The 19,406-nt window shown below is 33.7% G+C and overlaps 2 protein-coding genes across 2 annotated transcripts; one reads left to right on the top strand and one right to left on the bottom strand.

Moving 5' to 3' along the window:
* Positions 1 to 3,502: 3,502 nt before the first annotated feature.
* LOC105973948 (uncharacterized) lies at positions 3,503 to 10,849 on the top strand. Its single transcript, XM_088815420.1, has 14 exons — positions 3,503 to 3,606; positions 3,801 to 3,948; positions 5,534 to 5,607; positions 6,232 to 6,315; positions 7,088 to 7,168; positions 7,405 to 7,485; positions 7,723 to 7,815; positions 9,026 to 9,205; positions 9,324 to 9,391; positions 9,508 to 9,559; positions 9,854 to 9,907; positions 10,016 to 10,108; positions 10,221 to 10,287; positions 10,444 to 10,849. Exons 2-14 carry the CDS (start codon positions 3,801 to 3,803, stop codon positions 10,533 to 10,535), a joined length of 1,167 nt encoding a protein of 388 aa, XP_088671546.1. The 5' UTR covers positions 3,503 to 3,606; the 3' UTR covers positions 10,536 to 10,849.
* A 6,837-nt stretch (positions 10,850 to 17,686) lies between these two features.
* Positions 17,687 to 18,983, bottom strand: LOC105973929 (ethylene-responsive transcription factor RAP2-13). Its single transcript, XM_012998971.2, has one exon. It carries the CDS (start codon positions 18,940 to 18,942, stop codon positions 17,983 to 17,985), a length of 960 nt encoding a protein of 319 aa, XP_012854425.2. The 5' UTR covers positions 18,943 to 18,983; the 3' UTR covers positions 17,687 to 17,982.
* Between the last annotated feature and the right edge of the window lie 423 nt (positions 18,984 to 19,406).

The following is a 19,406-nucleotide window of genomic DNA, read 5'->3' as shown; positions in this document are numbered from 1 at the left end:
ACAAAAAACTTATAAAATTTATTTACAGAGCTTAGTTACATTAATGTGCAAAAAATTAGAAAAGAACACGTATTTTATATAATTTTACTATGAAGTTAGACAACTTAGAAAACTTACTTGCACAACTTAGTTACACAACTTAACTACACAACTTAGTTAAAATAAAGTGAAGGAATTTTTTTTTTAAATCTCTGGTTCGTACTATTGGTGGAAATACCTACACGCAAGTGCACATATCTAACAAGTAATATAATGGACAATTAAGTCCGAATATCGATCCCACAGAGAATATTTAATTATGTAATCCTAGACGCTAAATTCTACCAATTATGCTCAAGCGCACCCTGCACAGTCGAAAGTTGATTAATTAAACTAAATTAAACTAAAACAATTTAGAAAAGCAAGAGCAAGAAAGCGATTAAACACGAAGATTTATCAGAGTAAACAAGTCTAGGATTTTATTCCTCCCCTATGTGATAATTAATCTCGATTCCTTCAATTATGCAAGATATTAAATCAAATTACTAACCTGAGATGCTAAATTAATAATAACCCGCTTCCGCGTGTATTACCATTCTATTATTCAATACTAAATTACTGTATTCCTACGCAATTCAATCGAGAACAAAACATTAAGCACAAATCTCAATAATGGCTACCTAAGAGGTTAACTATATTCCTAGACTAACACCACAAAGGCTCTTCTACCACAGTTCTAATTGTTAAACCGATCTTCGGTTCATGCGATTAACAAGAACAGAAAAGCACATAAAGTGGTCAGTTTTGCATAAAACCATGGAAGGGTTCATAAATCCCACATATGGTTTAAAATAAAATCCTAGAAATAAATGCAATGTTTGGTAGTGTTTGGATTTTGTTTTTATTGATTCCCCAAAACAAAATTATATTTATTACACCTCTCAAATAATTTTCTCAAAACAATCTCAAAAGTTTATCTCTCCTTCAGACATGATGTGACTGCACAGTAAAATGATTTGACTGCTTCAGTAAAAAAATGTCTTCACTAAAAAACAAATAAATATCACTTCATCTTTCAATTTTTTTCTTCTAAAACACCTTTTGCTAACACTTTTAAACATGATGTGACTACTACAGTGTATTTTGTCTCCTTCTAAAATATAAACAAACATTACTTTCATTCTCAAATTCTTCCCCCAAAACATATTTCCTCAAAATGAAATCAAAATAAGTTTCAAAACGCTTCCAAACATTGCCTTTGAGTTTAGTTACTCATGATCAAATTAAAAGCTAAACAATAATTCATAAAAAGATAAACTATGCGTGTAGTCTTCAAATTCTTCGTTGTTGCTTCTTTGCTCTTGAAATTGCGTAAAAAGAGGACTCATAATTGTGTGCTTGAGATGACTTTTTATAAGGTGGGAAAAAATGGGGGGGGGGGGCAAACAGTTTTCTTGTAACTTTTGGAAGTTTATTTACTGCGCAGTCTTTCCTTCTCGGATGTTTGGCTTCTCCAATTTTGTCCACCTTTTCTTCTAAATTATAATTTTGACCCTCAACTTATTCAATTCTTCAATTTGTGCCCGAAACACAATAAATCAAAACTTTTAAGCGTCAAATATCAATAAAATATACTAAAAGCTTCAATTAAAAAATATGATTAAATGTAAAAATATACACTTAACACGTACATCACCACCAATATTACCATCTCCCATCACCAAACAATTCTTCATATTTTTCCTTTTTGGTTTCCATAATTATTAGGTTACAACAAAGGGAAAGGAGAGTAACCAAAATTGTATGTATGTGCGTGTGTGTGGTTGTGTATGTGTTTATATATGTAGGTGTGAGACTATATGTGTGTGCTTGTGTGTAGAGGTTCGACGATGGCAACAACGGAGAGTAGAGATGGAGCAGATTCGAGGGAGTGAAACTAGGGATGGCAACGGATCGGTACTGGGCCGGGTTTGCCTAAACTCGAGAACCGACCCATGAAAGGTTTTTAGAACCCATACCGCCCCAACCCATATAAATCTAAACCCAGACCAACCCCGCTTGAAACCCGAAGTTAACGGGTCGAACCCGCTAGACCTGTTAACACCAAACAAACCAATTTTATATATCGGTTTAAAATTTATAAATACAGAAAAAAGCACAAAGTCTACTTTGATATAAAAGGTATATAGAAAATGATATGAATTCGGATACACATTGTTTAACGCCTTCATGAGTCCAATTCTCTATCATTCACACCTATACCTGATAGATTGTCTGAGACAAATAGCCTTCTCATCTTGCTCAATACCCATATATAATGCTCTTCATTTTCATAACGCATAAACGCCACTGCAACAGTAAAATTCATACCCTTGGGACAAACACCAATAATTTCCACAAAGGCATTTTGCATTGATTTGTTTTATACGTACAGTTGAATAATATATTATACGGAAACAACCTGATCAACATTTTGGCAACCGAGGGTAAGCCCACATCAGATCAATAAATTTATGCGTAGTTGAATTAGTGCGAATCCACTTATAATGATTATGTTCCTCAAGCAACCCAACCAAATATTGCAGAACTGTATGCCCACCCTATTCTGTTTTTTTCATTTTCGCCTTTTCACTGTATATCTTTCTCAAATGCACGTCCTCGACCAAGTTCTACTCATTCAAATGTATTAAAATCTTCTTCGGCGGCACATGACTTTTTGCCAACATTTGAGTCATGACCACCTCCTCCTTAATCATTTTACTAGATCGATGCCACCACAAATATACGGGATCTTGATTATGCTTCCCATGTAATATCCTAAGTTGACATTTATCCCGTAATGTTCGGCATCCATCATCTGAAAAGCACAATAACATTTTTTGGTGCCATGCCATCTCTTGTTTTCCATATCTATGTTTGTGTCAGTTACTTGCTTCATCCCAGATAGATCACCATAATATATATATTTTATTCTTATTACTACTACGCTTCACTAATGTTACACCAAGACTCTTGGTGGTCGCTCTCAACCAATCTATCAACTCATCTCTCAAGTAAAATAATTATGTTACTATAAAATAGTCACAATGATCAACTTCATATGTAGATCAATGTTGTTGTTATTCCTGAAAAAAATTTATGAAACAAAATAAAGTTACGGTTGCAGTTAATAATTAAAAAAAATAAAAAAAGACTGGAGTTGTCGGCGCCCAAAAACAGTGCACACGCCCAAGTTGGGCATGGATTGTACTTGTGCGCGTCCATTTTGGTCATGAGCTTCCTTTTCGAAACTTATATAACAAAAACTCATTAATCGTAATATGTATCCCGATCCTCATTCAATGTATTTATTTTCGTTTGTAAATTGGTTTAACAAGATGGGTGCGGAAACATTTTCTAATCTAAAATAATAAAAGCTTAAAAAAAAGAATTCTTCTAGAGAGAGATGAAGGGAGAATATTAGAGTGTATCGTTACAAATTCGTAAAAATATGAAACGGTAATTAATTTAAGTCCCAAAAGAAACTTTGACACAGGAAATAATAATACATAGAGAGAGAGAGAGAGAGAGAGAAGAGAGAAAGAGAGCGTAGATGCAGCCTAAGAAACAGCGCTGACCTCTTCTCCGGCGAGTCCTTCTTCTACCTTTTCTCTTTTAATTATTTAATAACAATAATTAGAAATTCTGTACTTTTATTAATTTCAGCATATAATCTGTAACCGCCTGATCGGAAACCCTCTCCGGCGGGTTTTCGATCATCATTCCGGCGTCTGATTCCATCCAATTTTGTATTCTCTTCTAACAATTGGGCGTGTATTTAGATGATGATGGAAAGTATAATTGGGAAACTACGGAGCCTGGATGCGTACCCTAAAATCAATGAGGATTTCTATAGCAGAACCCTCTCCGGCGGTGTTATAACCCTTGCTTCCTCCATTGTTATGCTCCTCCTCTTCATCTCTGAGCTCAGTTTGTATTTCTATATCTCTGGCTTTTCTTCGTTTCTCTGCAGATGCATTTTTTTTTCTTCGATTTTTTGACGATTTTCGGATATATGCGTTCAACTATGCTGTGATCTTGTGTTGCTTGATTGATATTTTTGCGTGTTGTTTAATCAATTGACTATCTGTGAAATATTGGAGATATTTGAATTGTTAATTTTCTGTAAGGAAGTTGATGAATTGCTGGCAAAATGGAGTGTTTAAAAGAGAGGAACGGGTTTGGATCTTCGATTTAGGATTTACCGAGTTATATTTTAGGACCGACAGTTACATAAAGCAATCCCTAGGTTTTTCCATATAAATTTATGGTAGTGCCTTCGTTCTTCAATTTCCCAGTAGAACTCTCTACCAATATTTATTAAGTCGGTGATTGATTTAATTAACCTCTGAAGATAAATATGTATGTATGTTTGAAGAACACCAACTGAAAAGTTAGCCTCAGAGGGTTGTTTAATTTTTTTTAATATTCACTTCATGGAACAACTTTTATCTCGACTATTTCAATTTAGAAGTGCTGCGGTTTCCATTCTTCTCGATGAGTATTTGAACAAATTAATCCGCTTTTAACTTGCAGGGAGTGTTGAGAACGAAAATTATACCAGAATAGATTGAATAATGTGTGATTTCTTGGATACTGAATATTTGATTTGATTTAGATTTTAAATTGATCTGTGTGACTGATATTTTCGACCAATGTATTTTTCATGTCTATTACAGCTATATATATATATATATATATATATATATATATATATATATATACATTTAACTGGTGATACTTTTGAATATTAATCTCTAAATGTTGGCCAAATGACCTAGCCCATTATATATTTGTCTTATTTTTCTGTCTCTTTTCTATTATTTCTTAGTACTCAAAAAGTTGCCATTCGAAAAATTGTTCCCACGATGAACTTGTATCAAAATCATATGCTAATAGATTGAATATTGCATAATCCTTCCTTGGAATAACATAAATGTTGGTTTATTTAAATTCTTATGTTCACTTTAACTAAACTATTTTCAAACGTGTAATTATAGAGCATATTGTAGTTGTGTTGATAAGGGATTACGATTGAAGTCCTATAGCCTTTTGGGCATTATATCCACGTGTGTAGGCCAAATGGACGAACACTGTTATGTCTTTGTCTTCTCCAGCTCCTTTGTCCCTTAAATTTTTCTTACTATTCAAAATTACGTCATATTCATTTTAAATGTTGAACTTTCAGAAGCTTATCAAGCTTTAAGGATTTTATTTCCAGCAACTTATTTTTCTGGACAGTAAATTTCATCCTTCACGATTTTCGTTCAATTTTTCCCCTATTGAAGTAAAGTTAATTGGTGTTATAGTATTTCTTTAGTGAGGCTTCATAGTTTCTCTAGTTTGTAATGTCAAGTGTAGCTACTAGTTTTTCGTAGTTCCTTGACTCTTTAGATCATCTGGTCACTTCACAATCATAAAACTGTTCGGAATATCTGCGTCTTTCACTTTTATGATCACTATCGTCCTTAATTGATTTTGCATCTTTTCCTTATTATTCTAATTTCATTTGCAGGATTATATCTTCATTCGGTAACTGAGACAAAATTAGTGGTTGATACATCGAGGGGAGAAAGGCTTCGCATTAATGTACAATATATTCATCATTTCTGCATTTCTTTTTGATTTACTCAAAACTATATACCTTTCGAAAATCTATTAGCCTCTTTTGTTGGTTTTTGTTTTTCCTCTGTTATGGGAGGGTGAGAGCATGGTAGTAGATTGTTGGGCATATATATATATATATATATTCAATACTTGGTGTGACTTTTGAAATATAAAATCTGAACAATTTCAATGGACTTTACATCGGTTGTTTTGTTTTATAGTATAACGTTTTACCTCTAAATCATCTCCCCCCAAATAAATGTTAATATACGCCTGATTCTAGTTTGGCTGATTCGAACAAAAAGAAGGGGAAAAATGAACAATGGCTTGACGATATTAAGCTCATGAATATGTAAACCTTTAGCAAGGTGGCTTAAAATTTACCTCATTTAAATTATAGTATCAAATTGAGCTTGAGCAACTTGATATGTCAGCTAGACTATTCATTTCTTTAATTCTGCGCTGTTTATATTTTCATTCATATCATAACCATCTTACATCACTATCTTTATGATTATACTCCTGCTCCTCGGTATTTGTTAGTGTAAAACTGTACTTAACTTGAAAACTTATTAACTGTTTCCTCGATTACATCTAAAATTGCAGTTTGATGTGACTTTTCCAGCACTTGCATGTTCTATGGTTAGTCTTGATGCCATGGATATCAGCGGAGAGCAACACTTGGATGTCGTAAGTTCTCTGAAGTGATTACATCTGTCAATTGTTGCATATACTAACATGCAGAAAATTTCTAATCAGTTAAATTTCATAAGCTGTAATGTACTTCATATTATCAGAAATAATGTCTCCAGTACAAAATAAAATGTCGGCCTACCTTTTAGGCCTCGTTTGGTTGTCAAGGTGTGATTAGCTAAGATAAGATTATACAATCTTATGATAACCAGTTGTACAATTAGACTAGGGGAGGTCCACAATTTCGCCAAAACCAAGAGAAAAACTCATTTATCTCGTAATTGTAGGCCGGCTCGAAAAGTTATTCATCTAACCAAACATCAAATTATTTAATTAATTGATGGCTTATCTTACCAACCAAACGAGGCCTTATTATATTGTTTATGAATCTCGCAGAAAAACTTGTAAAGGATCACTAACCAGAAATATATATCTATATTGGGATTCATTTGTGAAGCAAACAACTGGAAATGAACAGTGCCAAACAAGTTTTCTGGAGAGCTTCACCTTTTCTTCTCTCTTCTTTTCCTAATTCCTATAGTTTTCGACCCTAACCGAAATTTTCTCCATTTCTCTTAGTTGCTCCAGTTGTTGCTGGCCAGTAATACTTGTGGTTGCGAGGGTCACAATGGTGTCAAATCTTTTCCTTCTCTCCTTATCGTTCTAAATAGAGAAATATTTTTTATTTTTTTTAAATAATCTACTACAAAACTGTGAAGTAGTATTATCTTAATGGCTCCTGAAATGACATTGCCTTTTGTTCCTGCAGAGACATGACATTATCAAGAAGAGGATTGATGCTCATGGTAATGTCATAGAAACAAGGCCTGATACTATCGGAGGTCCCAAGGTTAGTCATTCGTTTAATCTATGAAAAAATATGAATGGACGAGCACTTGAAAAGTATCCAGTTATTTCTTTAGATTTAGACAATATTTTCACCCTTTGGAATTTGATATCTAGTAATTGACTGCTCACAAACATATGTAAATGCTAATCTTCGTACTATTGTTGGAAGATGTAAAGTTTGTTTTTTACTGTAGTTTTCTGACAGATGTCTCCGCTCTTTATTTGTAATTGGCATAGATTGAACGACCTTTACAACGACATGGTGGAAGACTCGAACACAACGAAACCTATTGCGGTTCATGTTTTGGTGCAGAAACGGTACCATCCTCTTCGTTATTTAATGCTGAATTCACCATTGTATTCTTCTCAATATTTCAGTCTGTTGCGTGGTTTGTCGATCAAAGTGTTGATTGCTGTATCCTATTTTTACAAGTTTTCACTCTAATTTGTTATTTCAAAGCTGTAGTCATTTATGGTTATGCATTATGCTCTGTTTATTATCCATATAATATTGTGGTTGCCTGTATTTCATCAGATTTTATGTTTTATGTGCAGTCAGAAGATGAATGTTGTAACAATTGTGAAGAAGTTCGTGAAGCGTATAGAAAGAAAGGTTGGGCATTATCGAATCCGGATTTGGTCGATCAGGTTCGTTTCTCATGCTTTTTCTTGTACCGGAGTTTGAAAATTATGACAAGTAGTTCCATGTACACATAAGCTTTACCTCTCACTAAGTTAGTATTCCCCTTCTTGTAGCAGTGAACTTTAGAGTTTTGACTAGATTCTTGTCTTGAAAATGAAGGTTTCTGAAGAATGTTGCTAGATTAACCGTCAATTCTTAAAGGACCATCTCATGGTAAATTTTTAAATATAATAGACATTACTGATGGTTTAAAAACCATGTACGCTAGAGATCCAATTATCCCTTTTTCAGTTATTCGAGAGAGTTTTGATATCACTGTAGGGTGTGGAAATAACAACTCCCGTTGATTAGTGCCAAAAATGTACATTATGATGACTGCAGCATCGAACAAATTTCTATTGTAAATTGAAAGATTCTATGCTCGGTTGTTTTCCCACCTGTCAGTCAGTAGCCCGCTACAGTAACTGATATATTTTAAAACGTGAACATCAGAGGTGAATAATATTAATAGTAAATATGAACGAAGGAAATGTTTTGTGATAAAGGTAGAGGGAAAAACAGTTTTTGGATAAGTCATGGAAAAATCGTACTTCGAGGGTAGGTATAGCTATCTAAAGTAACATGACCACGAGTTTTCTGAATCGAAAATAAGCCAGAAAGCAAGTATTTGAACTTCATTTTATGTATTTAATAGTGTACAGGCTCCTGTTTGATTTGAAGGCATCTTTTACTATTTACATGAATTATAACCATGGTTTTTGCGGAACCTTCTGTGCGAAAGACTTATGCTCATCTCGTGATTTCATGGAATGCTGTTCATTTTATTGTGACACGATTAACAAGTTTTTATGTGATCGTGTATATCTGGGAAGTTTATATGACCCATATTTTTAGAATTACAATGAGTTATTAAGAGAATTGTAACAGAGAAGTATTCTATAACAACCCCCACACCAAGTTATCGACCGTTTTTCCTGTAATATTTGTCAGTTCCCCAACATAAGTGAGGTTTATTCTTTTTGTCAGCATTCCTTTTCTTATTTATTTTTTTAATTAAATGATGATTTTATAAGGAAGAGAAAAAGAATGCCGAAAATTACACGTCTATAACAATACAAAAGCATCATTTATTATGATTTTAAATTTATATATTGTTTACCACGACCTTTAACTGTATACTTATTACGATTTTCATATTTAATCAAAACAAAACAGTGCAAAAGAGAAGGTTTTCTCCAAATGATCAAAGATGAAGATGGGGAAGGATGTAACATATATGGATTCTTGGATGTCAATAAGGTAGCTGGTAATTTCCATTTTGCCCCTGGCAAGAGTTTCCAACAGTCCAATGTGCACGTTCATGACCTGCTAGCCTTTCAAAAGGACAGTTTTAATGTAAGATATCCTTTTTTTAAACTTTTCATTTGCTGCACTTCAAACGAGATACTACCTTCATCGTTTCATAATAAAGTTATAAGACCGAGGTTAATAAAATATAGGATTTGTACGACAGATAAGTCACACGATCAACAGATTAGCATTCGGAGACTACTTCCCGGGTGTAGTCAATCCTCTCGATGGGTATTTTTGTCCTTTCATTTCCTACAGCCATTTTTAGTGGCGTGCTCTTACAATCTGTCTGGATAATTTGCCACGTGGCGTAAAACGTATATGCATTTGTTTCTTTCTACCTGCAGTGTGGAATGGATACAACAGACACCAAATGCAATGTATCAGTATTTCCTCAAGGTCAGTGGTTTACGTGAACACATCTACGTTTGTGATTAAGTTTTTTGCTTTATTTTTTGTAACTGTTCGTTTTACTCCGTATTTGTTTATGTAATGAAGTGTGTTGCTTGCTAAGTTCATCTAGATTATTTACTAATATATTCCACCTTATAATGCCCCGGTTCCTTTATGAGATTGCAGAGTTAAGATTTGTCCTCAGGTTAATTCAATTTATTGATTTTCTTAATATGTGCGCAACAACCCAAAATGTCGTTTAAATCGGGACGGTGGGAGTACTAAATTTCTATGTTGCAGGTTGTGCCAACTGTATTCACAGATGTCAATGGACATGCTATCCAGTCGAATCAGGTTCTATCACTACTAAAATTACAGAGTTTCTTGTATTTGAATTTTTTCGTACATAAATATTTTCTTTAATTGGACATCAAATTGATGAACTTTTTTACGTTATTGTAGTTCTCTGTAACCGAACATGTTAAAGGATCAGAATTGGGTCGACTTCAAACTCTTCCCGGAGCATTCTTTTTTTACGACCTTTCACCAATTAAGGTGTGTATCATATTCCCGAATAAGAGTTCCATTAAACCCTTTTAACGAAGTTTGTCTTGTTTCTTAATCGGCATAAAATATTTCTGCTTATCAATTCATTTCCTGGTACCAGGTAACTTTCACAGAGACGCACGTTTCGTTCTTGCACTTCTTGACGAATGTCTGTGCCATTGTTGGAGGTAATTAATCAACCCACTCGTCTAGAAAATCTCGGTCATTTCCAATAATATTCGCTTCAATGATTTGTTTTTTGTGCTATATTAATTTTAAAACAAAGAGTTATACCAGCGCCATCTCATAATTACATACATTCATTACTTGTGCTTCGTGTCCAGGTGTATTCACAGTATCGGGGATCATCGACTCGTTCGTATATCATGGTCAAAAAGCAATTAAAAAGAAAATGGAAATAGGTAAGTTCAGCTGATTATTGATGCTTGTACAATGTCGCATGGTGCTATTGGGATCGAAATTCGCTTGCCAGAGAAAACCATTCCCTTAAAAAACAGAACGGTACTCGTACAACGGTACAGGTTTTTCCCTGCTAAGTGTTATCGAACAACTTCACGGTCGCAGCTACATTAGTTTTGTGATATTTGTTAATTGAATAGATTAATAATTGTAGCAATTGTTTCATAGCTTCTGGTTCTGTCTTATTTTGGCAATAGATTTTTGTGACTGTATTTATACTAGTTTTGATATTTAATCTCATTGAATCTGCTTCAGAAGCAACTTTGGTAATGCTATTTGTTTGCTCCTTTGGTGTATAGATGGAAGGGATTTTTATGCAAAAGTCCCCAACCAAGCATGTTTATTATTCTAGGTATAGGGGACATATCTCTTTCACCAATAAGCTCATCCCTTTAATATTTATTATAACTAAAGGAAACATTCATGTATATCCCAATATTACCCTCAATCATTTATACCCAATTCTTAATTGTAATCCAAATTAATCAATTTCGTCCATAAAAGTTCAATTTTGACCACAAAAATTCAATTTTGACTTTTTTTTGGAGTATAATTTAATATGCTCCAATTTCATCCTTAACTTAATTTAATCTCAATTTGACCCCAAATTTCACAAATTATTAAATTTTGACCCAAATTTTTTTTTTTTTCAAAAAAATTTTTTTTTTCAAAAACTTTTTTTTGCCGCCGGATTCCGGCGTTGACCGGCGGTCAACGCCGGTCTCCGGCGTTGACTTTTTAAACTTTTTTTTTTTTTTTTTTTTTTTTTCCTTCCGGATTTTTTTTCCGGATTCCGGCGTTGACTTTTTTTTTTTTTTTTTTTTTGCTTTTTTCTTTTTTTTTTTTCTTTTCTTTTCTTCCGGATTTTTTCGCCGGTTTCCGGCGGTCTCTTTCTTTAGTGTTTTTTTAAGTTTTTTTTTTTTGTTTGGTTTGTTTTGTTTTTCCATGCCCGCCGCTACACGTTGACCGTAATTGTGCTGTCACTGACAGTAATTTAGCGTAATTATACTGTCAATGATAGTTAATTAACGTAATTGTACTGCCGTTGACATTACATTTATGTAATTGTGCTGCCGTTGACAGTAAATTAATGCAATATTATATTTTTTTATTTATTATTATTTTTTTTTATTTTTTTTGATTTGTTGACAAGTCAACGTAATTATATTACTGTCGTTGACAGTAAAATAACTGTAAACACAATAATATTACTGTCAACAACATCAATATTATTATTTTTTTGGGGTGTTTGTTTTGTTTGAGTTATTCACGGAGTAACGTATTAATATTACTGTCTATTATTGTAATATTACTGTAAACACAATAATATTACTGTGGTTGACGGTAATATTACTGTTGTTATAGTAATATTCCTGTCAACCACATCAATATTATTATTTTGTTTGGATTTTTTGTTTGTTCGAGTTATTCACGGAGTAACGTAATAATATTACTGTCTACTATTGTAATATTACTGTTGCTATAGTAATATTACTGTCACTCACAGTAATATTAATTCTTTTGGTTTTTTTTATTTTGTTTACATTTGTTGAACGGACAACATAGTAATATTACTTTATTATACAATAATAATGAATTTTGTTGTGTTAATATTAATGTGCTAGAGATTAATATAGCAATATCAATGTGTTAAACTATAGTTTAGTTAATTTTACTGTGTTTAACAGTAATATAGTTAATATTACTGTCATTCACAGCAATATTGCTGTTTAAACGGAAAAAAAAAAAAAAAGAAAAAAAAAAAAAAAAAAATTAAAAAGTCAACGCCGGAGACCGGCGTTGACCGCCGGTCACCGCCGGAATCCGGAAAAAAAATCCGGAAGGAAAAAAAAAAAAAAAAAAAAAAAAAAATTAAAAAGTCAACGCCGGAATCCGGAAAAAAAATCCGGAAGGAAAAAAAAAATAAAAAAAAAAAAATAAAAAGTCAACGCCGGAGACCGGCGTTGACCGCCGGTCAACGCCGGAATCCGGCGGGAAAAAAAAGTTTTTGAAAAAAAAAAAATTTGTGAAAAAAAAAAAGTTTTGGGTCAAAATTGAATAATTTGTGAAAGTTGGGGTCAAATTGAAGTTAAAGTAAGTTAAGGATGAAATTGGAGCATATTAAAGTAAGAGGGGTTATTTTAGTCATTTACATAAATCTGGACCATGTGTGGACTTATTGGTAAAGGAGAATATTGTCTGGATCTCTTTATGAATAAGTTCCCACTGATGGGCTTATTTGTAATATGCCCTAGATGGAAAGTTCATCTAGGCCTCGTTTGGTTAGGGAGATTTGTCATCCTTAACTACATAGTTGGATTTTGTTTGATGTTTGGTATCCTCAATAACTTGCTGGGTCGACCCGCAAATATTATATTATCGCAATTTATCTTGTCTTATCTTGCCTTTTAGGAAGTATTTTTGTAGGATGTCTTGGGGTCCGATAAAATAATTGGATTGTCATTAAATTATATAATTTTATCTTGACTAATCTTATCTTGCCATCTTGGCAATCAAACGAGGCCCTAGTTTATAATTCCGTACGATGATTTCATCTCATTTAATCCTTTTGTTTTCTCTTTTGAGAGTGTTCATTTTTATCTCAAACGTATCAGAAAACTGTTCGTATCCAGATTGTTCAAAATTATGTTTTTTTTTTTCGTCTTTTTTCTTCTTATTATTATTACGACTCCTTGACTGTAGAGTAATTTAATTATATCCTATCATATTTTAATGGGTAAAGTTCATTTTACCTATCTGAACTATACCCAACGTATAAAAATCCCCCCTGTACTTCAAAATGTACCAAAACGGCCCTTCTGTTTAAAATTCGTCTTCCCTTGCTGACGTGGCATGTTGACTCTTTTCAATTATTACATTTATTCCAGCTGTTATTTTTTTCGACAAATTTACCCCTCTGTTTAATTATTTCTTCACGTCAACAATTACTTTTACGAAAGGAAAAAAAAAAAAAAGAGATTTAAATATAAGAATTTTCAGAGCCGAGACATATAAATGACGTCATTCCCCGGCGAATGAACCAACAGACAACATGCAACTGAATTGAAACTCCACAAATAGAACCAAAAATAAAATAAAATTTGATACTATCGAAATTAACAGATAAGTGATAACCCTTTTTGCATCGTTCACCTCTTGAAATCCCCCTGCAAAAAGAAAAGAAAGAAGAAAAACTAAATGACAATCAAAATCTGTTCGCTCACCGCCTCTTTCAACTGAATCTCTATGTGTGTGTCTTTATGAATCGAGAAGTATGCAATTGAAACTTAAATATTTCATCTGTGGTATAGCAAAAAAAAAATGGCATGGAAGATTGGTTGAGAAACTTTGAATTCTATGTAACGGTTGACTCTACTCTGTCTGTGTGTGAAGAAATGGTGAATTGCCAATGTTGAAATTAAATTTTGGCAATTTAAAAAGGCAATTGGCCCATGGAAAATCGGAAGTAAGAAGAGTAAGAAATGGATGCAATATACATTTCCAGCCCACCAAACTTCACATCAATTTCTACAGGTTCGGCAATGGGGAAAAGAAAAAAGAAAAAAGAAAAAAATTTAAAAAATTATGGAGAAGGAAGATGGAGAAGAAGGGAGGAAGAAGAAGATTTGGGGGGCAAAAGTGTAAAATCACATTAAAACTAACGGTTTTTCTATATAAACTAACGGTGTTAATGTTTTTGACATATTTAACGTTGACCAATAAAAGGGAGGGGTTATTTTGGTTCATTTTGAAGTTCAGGGGGGTATTTTACACGTTGGGTATAGTTCAGGTAGGTAAAATGAAGTTTACCCTATTTTAATCGATGCCTTGCAGCCTAGCTCGCGCTATGTGGATCCTTGGTCCTCACTTGGCTCGCTACCGAGTCAACAAAAAGTTTGTTCTACATTAGAAGTGTAGAACTTTGATAAATTAATAATCTCGTTTAAATAATATTACTCCATAAAAAAACACTAAACTATTAGTTTTGATATTTTAATATTTCACTAAATTAATAGAATTTTGTTAGTCCCGATTGTATAAAATAGAAATCAAACGGTAATGGTTCTCATTCCAAAAATGTCAACCTCGACATGATCATGTGGGCCCGACAACATCCAGTCCGTCAACAGTTTCTTTAAGTCGGACCTTTTATCATGTTCTAGGCCCATCATTGACCGTACGAGGCCATTCAAATAGTATGACCGTTCTTGTTCTTAACTTCATAGGCTTAGATTAAGAATTGTTTATATGATTTTCTTTTAACCTAATAAAATTCCGGTTTTATGAGATGCTACACCTGGTGTAACATATCGGGTGATTTTTAACCGTAGATCTATATAAATAACTATTCACTAAACACACACACATAGCTATGTGTTATTATGTGTAGATGAATTGTATAAAATCGCCGGATGTATTTTACTGAGTGTAGCATCTACGGAACCTAAAACTTCTTATGGTCGTTCTACTGTTTCGTGATTTCGTTTTGATATTAAGTTATAGTAAGAAATAAAAGCAAGAGAATAAGAAAATATGGTAAGGCAAAAATTGTTGAGAGAGATAAGAATTGATTATTAGAATCCATGCGCGTGCTATAGTGAAGTGGTCCGTCGGCCAAAAAGAGCATTTTGAAGAAAAGTATTCAAGTCCATTGGATTGAAATTTGTCACCAAACAAGAGTATACAAATTAAATAAGATAATTACAATCCATAACTAATGTTAAATTATGGAAAATAAATTGCTTTTTAAAATAAATTTAATCCCCAATTAGTGGCACCATATATAATCTATCCTACATTCAATAAATTTCAATAAAGTTTATCTCTTATGGTTTGTGAACTATTTTTCCTAGATGGGTTGAAATAAAATAAACGCATTTTACTCCATTAATGGCAAATGGATTCAACATACGAGTCACTTGTGGTGTTGAATGAGCCTCAGAGCTCACTGGATATGAACCCCGAAAGCTGTAATTAGAGTTTCTACTCGTCTTTTAATGCTACAATGAACAACTTGAAATTAAATTAAATCTACAACCTGTCAAATTCCAAAATTGAAGTTTAAAGTTAGCAGATTTGAAGAAACTTACCAAAATCGACGATGTTGGTTGCGCGATTGAGATGTTCAACTTGACAAACAATCCAAAACTTGCTAAGGTAGAGTTTTGCAATTCTTGTGTTACCGAATTTCAGCTCAATTGGAGGATTCCAAAAGGAAATTGGGAGAGAGAATGAGGTGTCACTCCACCTTTATGTTTAATCTCATAAAAAGCCTAAGGGTGTATTCTAACTCAATTTTGACTGCCAAATAAATGTCATTGCGGCGTATGTGACATTCCATTCATCTTAACTTAGAAATTCAACGGGCGAACCAAAAGTGTTAAAAAATCGTAAGTTTAACGACTAATTTAGTGGCAGCAAAAGTTTGATGACTAAAATCGTTTTGGATGGTAAATATATGGAATAAAACTATAATTATCCCTAGAGATTCTTATGGGATATATTTTGTTTTTGTTATTAATACTATGCAATGTATCATAAATATGTCTATATGATTTAATGGAAAAATACACTTTTGATCATTCTTGTTTACGGCTAAATTATTTTCGTTCCCCCATGTTACGGAAAACAAATATTGTTGGTCCCTCGATTTACCACATTATGAAGCATTTGATCTTCTCCATTAATGTGTTGTTAGTAATTAACAAAATTTAGTCAGAAAGAACGGGAAAAAATAGTTTTGGTCCCTCATATATACGACTAAAATATTTTTCATCCTTCTTATTCTAAAATGAAACATTTTTAGTCTCTTGATGCTTGATGTTGATTGAAACCCGCAACGTAAAAGGAAATAGAGAATATATTATGAGAGGGAATCACTCAACTGGCGGAAACGGAATTACTCAACGCCATTAATCGCGGAATCACTCGACTAAACCAATCACTCACTTTTAAAGATGAATCACTCACTCTCGATGCAAGATACTTTCAACATATTTTTAAACTTAAATGCTTATACTGATTTTATTCATTGATAAGCCTTATATGGGATTTTTGAAACATCTCTCCAAAACATAGGAAAATACCAACTTGAATGACTTATCAACTTCTTGGTAAACTTGACCTTGACTCATGAATTACATAGAATATGAACTAATTAACGGATAACGAGAATAATAATTCAAAAATAAACTAATAAAATAAGTAAAATTATTAGAAATACCAAAAGACACAAAGTTGTCAAATTTCTCGAGTGTAGTGGGCAGACTCTAGAAAAATGAGTATAAATTCTTCCTCAGACCTTTGTATTTTAAACCATTATTTTTGTTGTTGGAAAACTAGACTTCAACATCTTTCTAACCATATATGGCATGGAATTTAATTCTTCATAAATCGCTACAGTTTATTTTGTAAAGTAGACTGATCCGTTAAAAGACAAATTTTGCATCAAAGGTTTTACCTTAATTTGATGGAATGGGGGCCAACCGCGTAATAATGTTGTAACTTAAGTGACCAAATGTGATTTTTGTATATGTTAGGGGACCAAATGTGAATTAGGAGCAAATATAAGGGACTTCAATTGTATTTTTCTCATCATTTAATATATTAATATTTATAACATTGTTTAAGAAAAAATAAAAACTCTTCTAAGTTACGACTCAACATTTTAACAAAACGATTTTCAATTTGATTCACGATTTAACAACCGAGTTTTGACTTGCATTTTTTCATTCTTTCATGTTTAAGAAATTCTTGATTTTCCAAAACTATTTCCAAAACAAATCCAAAAATTTCGATAGTGAAATGAAAAGCAAATTTTAGTTCAGAAAAAAATCAGATTTTTTTCCCCAATAATGCCAAAATTTGTTACAATCTGTTCGATTTTCAGGCAAAATTTTATCACAAGTAACCAAATTAGGTAATGACAAAATTGATTGAGTGTAGCATCATTCGGACAACATCATTCGAACAAAATCTGTTTGAATCACATGGTTTGTTCCTTCGAAATTATTGTTCATAGTAAGTTAATTTCATCCATATAATAAAACATCACAAAAATGAAACCAATCTTAGAGTCATGTCAAAAGATAACTAAATGCTAAATAATATTACAAAGATAAACAGTATGAAATTACAAAAGAATAAAATGCGTCCCTAATCTGGTTTAGCCATGTTAAAACCAGCTAAACAAGTATTAGAGACTAATCTAATTACAAATTACCAATAATTAACCTCCTAAATTAATCTACAAATACATTAAATAAATTTCAAAGACTTATGTGCCATGCTGCAAATGCCAAAAACTTCATTGCAGCAGCAGCACCAACGGACATATTTAAAAAAAAAAAAGAAAAACCTATTTTAATATTTTTTTGCAAGAAAGGGCTGCTAGTTTCAATAAATTACAAAGCAGCCCAATCAATTTCATATGATGGATATTTGGGCAACGATCCCATCTCCCATCCGGGCAGTTCTTCCTCCGCGAAACCCGAAACCCGAAACTCGAAATCCGGGAACCTGAGTTCGGATTCGGGTGAAAGCCCACCCGAACCGTCGCTCTCGGGTTCAACCGTTTGACGGTACTTGCTGTCCTCCTTCACAGTCGCCGCCGCCGCCGTGGTGGTGGCGGCGGCAGCGGCGGTGGAGGCTGCCTTTTTGGATTTCTTGCATTTCTTGGCGGCGCCGCCGTCGGCGCTCTTGCCCTCGGCCAGATTCCGGCAGATGGACTGCAGCTTGGCGTCGACGCTGGCATGGAGGGGCGTGTACTCGCCGCCGGCGCGGCGGAGGTGCGGGAAGTTGAGCCGCGCCGAGTCACCCCTCAGCTTGTACGCCGCCCTGTCGTAGGCCAGCGCCGCCTCCTCCGCCGTGTCGAAGGTGCCGAGCCAGAGGCGGGTGCGGTTCTTGGGGAGGCGGATCTCCGCCACCCATTTCCCCCAGTGGCGCTGCCGCACTCCCCGGTACAGTTTCGCCGGCTTCGGAGGCACGTAAACGGGCCTAGGGATAGGGAAATTACTATTATGGGCTTGAAGTGGGCCCCACATCTGAACGTCCTGGACCGGCCCGAACGAATAATTAGGAGTGGGAGAGGGATTGTACGAATTGTAGGGATATGAACTGGAGGGAAAGGAGGAGGAATTAGGATAATTAATGACACTAAAATATTGGTCATTATTGTTAGAGGGAAAAGAAGAAAAGGAAGGAGGATAATTAGAAGAGAGAGAAGGGGGGAGAGTGGAAGAAGTAGAAATGGGTGTGGAAGAAGCACTTTTCATAAAAGGTTCAAGTGCTTCCATTAATTCACCACCACCCCTAAATGAATTTTCATCAACATTACTACCCCAAAAATCCATCGTAGCTGCCATTTTTCTACAAATTAATTAATTAATTGTTTATTCGATAATAAAATATCGAATTAAAATAAAATAGAATGAAATAAAAATAAAATTAAATGAAATAAAAACAGCAGAAGGGCCTGGTTCTTAGTAAAATTAAAGAACAGGAGAGCTGTTTATTAACAACAAAATTAAGAAAGATTTAAGCACACATAAATAAAAATAAAAAAAAAAATATTTATTTAATTAATATAATTTTGTTATTTGGATTTATGCAAGGGTATACAAATAGACAACCCTTGAAATCCACTTGAGGGAACAACTAATAAAGCCCTCAAATTGCAAAAACAAATAGGAAGAAAAAAAAGAAGAAGAGGGATCAATATTATTATTAATTAAAAAAATAGCAATTAAGGGGGAAAAAAAAAAAAGATAATAAAAAAAAAGGTGAAGTGTGTGCAAGTGAGAAGAAGAAAGAATTGAAAATAATCTCT

The sequence above is a fragment of the Erythranthe guttata genome, chromosome 3 (genome assembly GCF_056151865.1).
Source record: "Erythranthe guttata isolate IM_541 chromosome 3, IM_541, whole genome shotgun sequence".
Taxonomy (NCBI): Eukaryota; Viridiplantae; Streptophyta; class Magnoliopsida; order Lamiales; family Phrymaceae; genus Erythranthe; species Erythranthe guttata.
Note: the sequence above shows the minus strand (reverse complement) of the source record. Positions and strands in the feature narration are given on the sequence as shown.